Below are 9904 nucleotides of genomic sequence, written 5' to 3'. Positions count from 1 at the left end.
ATCTATCTATCTATCTATCTATCTATCTATCTATCTATCTATCTATCTATCTATCTATCTATCTATCTATCTATCTATCTATCTATCTATCTATCTATCTAACTAAGTCACTAGCTAGCAAACTAACTAACTACTCAACCAACTAACTAACCCAGTTTGAACACAAACCCTGTGATGTTAAAAATCGGTCTTGGTTTAATTAAAAAATAGAAAAGTGAAACAAAAGTATCGAAGTTGTAATTAAAAATTGTTTGTTAAACCAGGCTTAGATGTACTTAAGTGTCAGTAGTCAAACTTAAAAATAGGACACTAAACAATTAAAATAAGAGAGAAAGATTTGACGAAGGGTAACGGAAAAATAAATGACTGTAGGTGTAAAGTAAAAACATAAATAAAATGAGAAAACAACAACAAACAACTAGAAACAACAAAGCGATCTGCCTCAAGCCCATCACAGTTTTTTTTTTTTTAATTTTTATTATTATCTTTTGTGTGAATTCAAATCACTTTAAAGCTTTTTTATTTTTATTATTGTGTGTTTTTTAATGGCACATTCTACAATTAATATAGACAAGTTCTCGTTAAACCGATCGAATGACCGGCGTTATAAAAACTGATTGTTATTTTGCTTTTGGATTTAGTTTATTTTAAAACTTAAACCAGATTTGAGTGTTTTGATTTGCAAGAAGAAAAATAATATTGTTTTTATAAATAAAAATGCGTTTTGCTTTTGCTGTTTTATTGGGTAAATGATTATTTTTATTTGTGCTTTAATTGCTATTGTGATTTTTTCGTTCTATATTAATTTATTTTAATTGAAATTTTTAATTAAATAATTAATTTGCAAAAAAGTGTTTTCGATTATACATAAACAAAAATAACAGTGTGTGTGTTTTTTACGTAAAAATTTAATTGTGATTGTTAAATTATTTATGTATTTCCACGAATAATATAATAACAATATTATTTTGTATACAAAATACATTATGTAGAAGGTTTATTACAAAATCCAGAAAATTCGTAGGTTGAGGGTCAAGTTTTTAGAAGCATATAACACAACCTGTGTTCTAATAAATCGTTCTTAAATAATTAATTATTTACTATATATTTAGTTCATCAGTATTTCTGTTCTAGTTCCAGTTCAGTTCTAGTTTAGTTTTAGTTCAGTTCTATTTCCGTTCTAGTTTAGTACTAGTTTAGTTCTAGTTCAGTTCAGATCTAGTTCAGTTCTAGTTCAGTTCTACTTCAGTTTAGGTCAGTTCTATTCCAGTTCTACTTCAGTTCTAGTTCAATTCTTGTTCAGTTCTAGTTCAGTTCTAGTTCAGTTCTAGTTCAGTTCTAGTTCAGTTCTAGTTCAGTTCTAGTTCAGTTCTAGTTCAGTTCTAGTTCAGTTCTAGTTCAGTTCTAGTTCAGTTCTACTTCAGTTCTAGTTCAGTTCTAGTTCAGTTCTAGTTCAGTTCTAGTTCAGTTCTAGTTCAGTTCTAATTTAGTTCTAGTTCAGTTCTAGTTCAGTTCTAGTTCAGTTCTAGTTCAGTTCTAGTTCAGTTCTAGTTCAGTTCTAGTTCAGTTCTAGTTCAGTTCTAGTTCAGTTCTAGTTCAGTTCTAGTTCAGTTCTAGTTCAGTTCTAGTTCTAGTTCAGTTCTAGTTCAGTTCTAGTTCAGTTCTAGTTCAGTTCTAGTTCAGTTCTAGTTCAGTTCTAGTACAGTTCCAGTTCAGTTTTAGTTCAGTTCTGTTCTGGTTCAGTTCTAGTTAAGGTCTAGTTCAATTTTAGTTCAATTCTAGTTCAGTTCAAGTTTAGTTCTATTTCAGTTCTAGATCAGTTCTTGTTTAGTTATAGTTCATAACAAAATGTGCATTTTGTAATAATTTTTGAAATTTACCGACTTCCTTTATTCTTTTGAACCGCAAGTAACCATATTCAATTCCTGTTTCCTTATGTGTTATTATATACTAAAAACTCTTTTCAACACATACTTTCGTTTCCTTAAAAGTCCACAAGACTTTACAGCACTGTTTTACATTTTTTTATAAAACCACTTTTCAACACTTGTATTTTTTTGTAAGCTCTTTGCGCGGCCATTTTAACGAAAAGCTGAACAAAGCATTTGACACAGATAACACATATTAATTTTGCTTGAAAAGTGCCAAAATTTCATATTTTTTGTTAATTGAATAAACGAAATGTGTAGTTTATTTTCAAAATTTTATTATAAACTACTTTTTGTTAAATTCTGAAGGTTTCTTAAAGAGTTTAAATGGATAAAAGCAGGACATTTTTATGAACGACAAACACTCGTTTTAAACAACGACTAAATACTAAAACAGAGATGGATAATTGTATAGATGTGTAATTTCTTTTGTTTAGTGTTGTGAAGAATTAGATATATTTAATAATATATTGCAATTAAATAGATATTTAGTTCGATAAATGAATAGCTAATTTATATATTTGTAGTTTATATCAAAATCTTAACATTGCCTTTCTTATTTCAGTTGTTTGTTTGGCCGCTGTCGTTTTAGCCAGCCCTGCTAAAAATAAACAGGCACCTGCCTGTTCCCGTGATTGTGGTGATAAATATGATCCCGTCTGTGCCAAAGCTAAAAATGGCAGTAAGGAACGTCTTTTAACTTTTGGCAGTGATTGTGTTATGGCCAATTATAACTGTCAACATGGTGATGATCGTAAGTATTAAATAATAAAATGTAAAATTATAACAAAATTAAATAAAATAATATTTAAACATTGCAGCATATGAAGTGAAATCTAAAGGTGAATGCGGTGGCAATGTTAGCGTGCGTTTGTCTTAATTGTTTAGCAACAAACAATTGTTAATTGAGTAGACATTAAAACCATTATACTTTCACATATGAATATGTATTTGTTTTTATTAACAATAAAGCATTATATACTATATATTGATTTTTTTTAATATTTTTCCTTTTTTTCAACATTAATTGTATGCAAATCACTTAAGGACTTGCATATACATATGACATCTACATTCTTTACTTAAACTTCTTTTTTACTTTCTAAATATCAGACTTAAGCTTTACTTAGAATTTCTTAATGTATATTCAACTTAAATAGTATCATTTGAAAATTTTCCAAGAAAGCTGCTTTCAGAGAACAAAACAACAAAAGAAATAAAATAAAAATGAATAAAGTGTTAGGAATAAACTATCATATATTATTTGACTAAAAAACTACAAATTTTCTTTTTGTTTAGCAACAACTATTTGATTTTTAATAACAAAAGGATATCTCCTTATTTGTCCTTCTTTTGCTGCTTAACTTTGTAATCAGCCAATGCTGCTTTAATGGCATCCTCAGCCAACATTGAGCAATGCAATTTGACGGGTGGCAAACGTAATTCCTTAGCAATATCGGTATTCTTCAATTTACCCGCCTCATCAATAGTTTTACCCTTAACCCATTCGGTAGCCAATGAACTACTGGCTATAGCTGAACCACAACCAAAAGTTTTGAATTTAGCATCAATAATTTTGCCATTTTCATCGACTTTAATTTGTAATTTCATGACATCACCACAGGCGGGGGCACCCACTAAACCGGTACCAACACTGGAATCTTTTTTATCTAAAGAGCCAACATTACGGGGATTTTCGTAGTGTTCAACCACCTGAAACGTAAACAAATCACAATTATTAACAAATTATTTAAATAATATTTATGTAAAGTAGTTGTAGACAAGAGTAATATTATTATCGTGGTCTAGAGCACGCCAGCTGATAAGAAGTTTGAGTGTAATATTAAGTAAGCAAAAACTTAATTGAATAGAGCAGTGGCGTAATGTGAAATAATTTAAAGGAGGTGTTTTGATGTAAGAAGGAAAAATTCAGGTGTATTGTACATTTTTGATAACCAGCAATACTGCAATACTCTCTCCACTCATTAAGAGCTTTTCTATAACATAGATTTAGCTATAAAGTTAATTAAGTTAGTCCAGTCAATAAACATGTCAAAAGACTAGAACATTAATTTGTTAATAGACTAGTTTATCGACTAGTCAATAGTCTTATCCATCGACTACTAGTCCACATTCTAGACAGCAGATTAGCCAATACTTTAGCCAAAGTCTGGACTATTTAATAGTCAATCCTCTGGTCAATAGACCAATTGCCTGAAGACCATCTTCAGGCAATTTTAAATATTAGTTCTTAGTATTCCGAAGTATACCACTTCGGAACTCTTCAATATTTTAAAATTATTAGGCTAGTCAATAGACCATTCAATAAACATATCAACGGACTAGTTTATTATGTAGTCTATAGACTAGTCCAATGGTTAGACAATATTCTATTTCATCAACTAATCCACATTCTAGCCACATGTCATATTCTATGGAATAGTGAAGAGACTAGACACTTGACTCAATTCTGCGGCGTCCCCCTAGCTGTCATTAAGAAACAAATACATAACATTTGTTTCTGTTTAGATCAAGACCAGTGGTCTCCAGACTGCTAAGATGCTTTGGCCCTATATGGATTCTCATAAAACATTATACATATTAAGGCTTAGCAGAACTCATCTGAGCACTCTATTATCAGTTCTTACTGATTATTCCAAGATTGGAAACCATTCTTTCATACAATGATTTCTGTATGAGTTGCCAAAATGAAGTAGAAGAAGAGGAAACAATTACTCATCTTCTGTGTAACTGTCCGGCCCTTGAATCGATTCAAGTTATCAGACAATAGGGCCGGCATACTTTTCTGATCTATCAACTGTTCAACCTGAACGTCTAAATGGGTGTGTAATTAAACACACATTATGTTTTTCCTACTTCAGTTTATTCTTCATTTCTTAGTACTATCATTGCTGTCTCTATCGCTTTCTTCTCTTTACGCATCTTGTCTTCTTTTCAGATATTACAAAGGGACCAAATTGGACCCAAGTAAAGTTATACTCGTTGTAGAGTACATTCTGCATAACAAGGTGTACCGGCCGGCTTACATATAAGAATCAATTTGGAAACTGGCAAAAAAGAAGCAAAAATTCTAGAAGAAAATGATGACTCAGAGGATGACCGGAAGCAACAGCACCAGTAAATGGATAAAAATGTTGCACTTTTAGTGGTAGCAGAAAGTTCTGGCAAAGAGGAAGATAAGAAAAGCACAAAAAAAACGAAAGAAGGTGAAACATTTGGATGAAGCTTTACAAAGGATAGGTATTGACTATACACCCAAGGAAATGGTGGAAAGGTTTTCCCTATCAATTCTATCTACTTCAGTTTATTCTTTATTTCCTAATACTATCATTGCTGTCTCTATCGCTTTCTTCTCTTTACGTATCTTGTCTTCTTTACAGATATTACAAAGGGACCAAATTGGACCCATGTAAAGCTATACTCTTTGTAGTGTACAGTCTGCATAACATAACCTAACCTAGACCATTGATTAATCTGCAGGCTACCCCAGAGAGTAGACACATTTTAATAATAAATGCAATTTCTTTTAAATGATAATAGAATGTTTTTATCACCATTACTTTGTTTTCATTTTAATTTTACATTTTAAATAAGAATTGTCACAAAGTTCATTATTCTCTGCAGACAAAATGATTCTAACATAGTGGAAGTAAAAAGAACAAAAATTTTGTATAAAAATTAATTATTGCGAAATTATTCAACAATCAGCAATGGAAATTTTTTTGTTATTTTAAGAAATACAAACTAAACAAACAATTTTGTCAGTTTGCCAAATTGAAAATTTCCTTAAAAACAAAAATAAACCCTTAATTAACACTCTAACAAACACTACCGGCTACAAAACCTTTAAATTTCATAAACAAAAACATGTGTGTCCACACTAAGTATTAAATTTGTTGGAGCAACTTGCTTATACTCGTAATGATATCTACAGACAGACAAACATTTTGACAAAGACCTTGAAAATATAAGCTCAAAACTATAATATATATAGTTAATTGCGCTGTGTTTTAGGGCTCCATCATGTCATCAAACACAATAAAGGGGTTCGTTTTCGTTTAAGGAAATTATTAGAATTTTCTACTTACATTTTCATGATAGAAAGCGGCTGGGACACTTTGTACACGTTTCAATTGACTTTGCAATAAACGTGAGGCTCTGGTTAGGGACATTTTCCAAAGGTTTTGTTAATATTTTCCAAGTGGTTATTATTTAATAAAAAAAATTGTTGTGAAATTACAAAATTTTCTTCTTCAATTAGAGAAATTTGTTACGCGCACACAAGATATTTTCTTTCACTTTTATTTTTATTCTGTGCAAACTGTCAGAATTTTCTAATTGCGTTTTGTTTAATTTCGCAGTATGAAACAGCTGTTATGCAGAGTTGTATAAAAAAGTATTATCTAGCAATATAGGTGAGTGTCTGCGATAAAAAGTACTGTATACTTGATATTATATAAAAAAACTTCCATATTTGTTGGTAAACTTTTTGGGTTTTTAGTAAATAGTAAATCAGGAATCACGATTGATACTAGGGTTCTATAAATTCACTTTTTAACAATTATTATATAAGAAACACATAGAAATCTAAATAATAACCAATTAGGGTTCTATAGTTGAAACGAAAAGTCGACTTTTCGACTTTCGACTTTTTGCATTTAGTTAAAAGTCGATTTTTCGACTTTTTTCATTTAATTAAAAGTCGATTTTTCGACTTTTAATATTTTATAAATAGTCGACTTTTCGACTTTTTCCAACTTTTCGACTTTCCGACTTTTTTCCACTTTTCGACTTTTTCGACTTTTTCCGACTTTTTTCGACTTTTTTCGACTTTTCGACTTTTTCCGACTATTTTCGACTTTTTCCGAAGCCGGAAGCGCAAATTTATAATGTTGCCATTTAACATTATATTATTATAATTATAATTATTATTATTTATTATTATTAATAAAAAAAATTTATTTATATTTTTTCTATTTGTTGCAATTTTTGGAGTTTTTCGGAAAAAGACGAAAATAGAAAGAAGTCAATTCTTTCTATTTTCGTCTTTTTCCGACTTTTCTTCGACTATTTTCGTCTTTTTCCGACTATTTTGGACTTTTTCCTACTTTTTCCGACTTTTCGACTTTTTTCCATTTTTTTTCGACTTTTCCGGCTTTTCGATTTCTTTTCGACTTTTTCCGACTTTTCGACTTTTTTTGACTTTCCGACTTTTCGACTTTTATTTACAAAGTCGACTTTTCGACTTTTTTTATATACGATAGTCGAGTTATCGACTTTTTTGGAATAAAATAGTCGACTTCGACTTTTTTCGACAAAAAGTCGATTGTTCGATTATTCGAAAGTCGATTTATAGAACCCTATAACCAAATCGGTCATTAAATTGCAAGAAAAAAAACAGTTGAATATTTGTAAGAAGAGTTGCCAGATATAAAATTTTAAATAAAGCTGTCAATTTTTTTAAGCTTTTTTTCGCGCGAAAGTTTACAGTAAACAAGTGATTGTAAGTGTAAGTGATTGTAAAAAAGCGTAAAAAAACTACAAAATGCTTCAAATAATGAAAATTTAAGAAAAAAGTGTTTAAAAAAAGTGAAAATTTAAGAGAAAAATGTTTAAAATAGTTAAAATGAATTAGACAAATGTCTAAAATAGTGATAAATCATAAATAGTGATAAAACAAATAAATTGTACAAATAAAAACAAATTGACCAAAGACTTAAGCTTGAAAATAAAAATTCCTATCTTATTCTTTCAATTGGCCACGATTTAATAAGGAAAATAGTGCAAGATACATTTGGAAACATATTATGGAAATGTCAGCTGAATCTCCAATTATAACAATACATCAGCATGTAGCAGGATGTTATGAAGGTAAGTACAAAGTTGTTAAATTTCCGCAAATTATTGTGCTGCATAAATGATTGTAATAATAGTTTTTAAAATAAATTAGCCAATGTTTATTAGTATCAATTGTAATTAATAGTTAATATGTAATGAAATTTAAAAATCTAGTTAAATATAAACCGCCTTATGCAAAAACGATTATTAAAGTTAACAATGGTTTACTGCACACTTTTTCCATATAAAAACAGGTTTTAACAACCATTGTTAACTTAATAATCTTTTTTGCATAAGACGGTAACTCTTTATTAAATATAGGGTTTTCAATGGTCGTGATTTTCTTTTTAAACATTTATAAAACTTTGATGCGCAAATAATTTGAAAAATTTTTAAATTTATGTAAAATATTGGTATTGTAAAAGGCATAACCAGGTGGTAATACTCCTCCTCTAAAAGAAAAATAAAACATTAAAAAATTTTTAAGGAACTAGTTTTATAGCAGATAAAACCATTTCGTAATCATAGTCTTGTTTCAAAAAGCTCGTAGATTGAGGAACCGAAGTTTTTAATTTGAAAAATCCTGTTCTATAAAACTTAAGTCTATTTTATAAAGCCAGTTCTAAAATCAAACTAGTAATAGCTTAATTTAAGCATTCTAGAATGAGTTGTTCCTCCATTCTTATTCAAACATATAACAACTTACCTTTCCGGCATTTTATTTCCTTCCTCCAGTATAGTTAAAGCGCTCAATAGCAGGCAAACACAACCGCAGCCATAAAAAGGATTCTCACCACTTATTTCAATATTTAGTTGACGATCAACTATAGTATTATCACTTATATGTAATTTTGGATACGAAGTCGAAGTTGACCAACCTTTGGCTTGCAATTTCATTTTATACGAAGACATTTCCAAGAGATAATAGTTTGGGCCTTTGTGCGAAAACATGCCAATGGAAAATATTTTGGGATAATTTTGCATTATAGTACGTATTCTATTGAATTGCGTCAGAAGGGATATAATGAGACACCAAATGATAAAAAGTACCGCCCAGAAGTAGGAACTTAAAACAGATAGATAGATAGATAGATAGATAGATAGATAGATAGATAGATAGATAGATAGATAGATAGATAGATAGATAGATAGATAGATAGATAGATAGATAGATAGATAGATAGATAGATGGATAGATAGATAGATAGATAGATAGATAGATAGATAGATAGATAGATAGATAGATAGATAAATAGATAGATAAATGAGCCAATAATTCACTCTTTATTTACATGTTTTATTATAAAAAGGTTCTTTTGGGAGTATTTACTTACGGAAATTCTATATATTTACAAAACTGAATAGGTCTTCTCTTATTCCTTGCAAACCATAAATATTGTGATCTTTCTATACATTGCTGATCTATAAATGGAAAATTTACCATAACTCCCTCTTCATGATAGTTAGAGCGTTGCGAAAGCTCTCTAAGGAAAAAAGCCTATTTGAAAAAAAAATTAATTGCAAATTTGTTCATCTTACTCTATGCGATGCCTTGGCCATAAATGAGGCATAAAATCCTGCCATAATTCATCTCTTAACAATGATAAATCTGGAAATTTTACACAAGACCATAATAAACTTAACCAAGCGTTAGAAGTCCATAGCGGATAGAGAGGAAAATAAAAATAATAACCAAAATTATAACGCATAAAAGCATCGACACTATTTACAGTACCTTAAAAATAAGATTTAAAAATAAATTTCTTTAAATATAAATTACCACTTAAAATATTACCCTTAAAATGTTGCCGCACATAATTTAAAGCCAATTCTAAGGGCAAACTATGAAAACCACAGGCTGAAATGACAAATACCTCATGTTCTAAAGCTTTTTCATGATATTTAAGTACCATTAGTTCATTAAAATAAGGATCATTACACATATCCACATAATGGGTACGCTGCATGATGCAAGTGCTCAAAATATTTTCCCCTAACAATTGATAAGGTCCACAACAATTTACTAGAATCTAAAATAATTCTTAATTTAATAATTATATTTTATTTCTTTTTAATAACTATTTACCTTGCATTTCGCTGCTAAAATTTCCAGTTTC

General features: G+C 29.6%; 3 protein-coding genes and 1 long non-coding RNA gene across 8 annotated transcripts in view; 2 read left to right on the top strand and 2 right to left on the bottom strand.

The window, feature by feature from the left end:
• Positions 1-587: 587 nt before the first annotated feature.
• On the top strand, positions 588-2914 carry LOC111680259 (vasotab). The gene is made up of 3 exons (XM_023441892.2): positions 588-745; positions 2494-2682; positions 2750-2914. The coding sequence occupies exons 1-3, from the start codon at positions 718-720 to the stop codon at positions 2806-2808; spliced, it is 276 nt and encodes a 91-aa protein (XP_023297660.1). The 5' UTR covers positions 588-717; the 3' UTR covers positions 2809-2914.
• Positions 2915-3160: 246 nt separating this feature from the next.
• LOC111680258 (iron-sulfur cluster assembly scaffold protein IscU) lies at positions 3161-6274 on the bottom strand. The gene is made up of 2 exons (XM_023441891.2): positions 6038-6274; positions 3161-3641 (listed from the first exon to the last, which is right to left on the bottom strand). The coding sequence occupies exons 1-2, from the start codon at positions 6119-6121 to the stop codon at positions 3267-3269; spliced, it is 459 nt and encodes a 152-aa protein (XP_023297659.1). The 5' UTR covers positions 6122-6274; the 3' UTR covers positions 3161-3266.
• LOC124419459 lies at positions 4892-5486 on the top strand. The gene is made up of 2 exons (XR_006940624.1): positions 4892-5189; positions 5330-5486. It is a non-coding gene; the product is annotated as an uncharacterized LOC124419459 (long non-coding RNA).
• A 1608-nt stretch (positions 6275-7882) lies between the features above and the next one.
• The window catches only part of LOC124419580 (lipid droplet localized protein-like), a 2380-nt gene continuing 358 nt past the window's right edge, over positions 7883-9904 (bottom strand). The window contains exons 2-9 of one of the 5 annotated variants that reach the window (XR_006940698.1): positions 9874-9904; positions 9727-9817; positions 9583-9645; positions 9327-9522; positions 9122-9271; positions 8494-8853; positions 8093-8239; positions 7883-7973 (exon numbers count right to left, since the gene is read on the bottom strand). The exon at positions 9874-9904 is cut by the window's right edge and continues 95 nt beyond it. Coding sequence is in view for 2 of the 5 variants with exons in the window: in XM_046949649.1 (XP_046805605.1) it covers positions 8143-8239; positions 8494-8853; positions 9122-9271; positions 9327-9522; positions 9583-9817; positions 9874-9904 (1069 nt within the window). In the remaining 3 variants the exon portion in view is untranslated. Of the gene's footprint in view, positions 7974-7997; positions 8240-8493; positions 8854-9121; positions 9272-9326; positions 9523-9582; positions 9818-9873 lie in introns of those variants that run through there. The other 4 variants (XR_006940699.1, XR_006940697.1, XM_046949649.1 and 1 more) reach the window with 4 other exon arrangements.

Source organism: Lucilia cuprina, chromosome 4, assembly GCF_022045245.1.
Source record: "Lucilia cuprina isolate Lc7/37 chromosome 4, ASM2204524v1, whole genome shotgun sequence".
Taxonomy (NCBI): Eukaryota; Metazoa; Arthropoda; class Insecta; order Diptera; family Calliphoridae; genus Lucilia; species Lucilia cuprina.
The sequence above is the reverse complement of the archived record's forward strand: the minus strand, read 5'-3'. Positions and strand labels throughout refer to the sequence as shown.

Coding starts and splice junctions, on each gene's coding strand:
- LOC111680258 (XM_023441891.2), bottom strand. CDS start 6,121: ATGTCCCTAACCAGAGCCTCACGTTTATTGCAAAGTCAATTGAAACGT. Junction 3,642..6,037: donor CCGCTTTCTATCATGAAAAT/GTAAGTAGAAAA, acceptor TTTACGTTTCAG/GTGGTTGAACACTACGAAAA.
- LOC111680259 (XM_023441892.2), top strand. CDS start 718: ATGCGTTTTGCTTTTGCTGTTTTATTGG. Junction 746..2,493: donor TGCTTTTGCTGTTTTATTGG/GTAAATGATTAT, acceptor TTCTTATTTCAG/TTGTTTGTTTGGCCGCTGTC. Junction 2,683..2,749: donor CTGTCAACATGGTGATGATC/GTAAGTATTAAA, acceptor TAAACATTGCAG/CATATGAAGTGAAATCTAAA.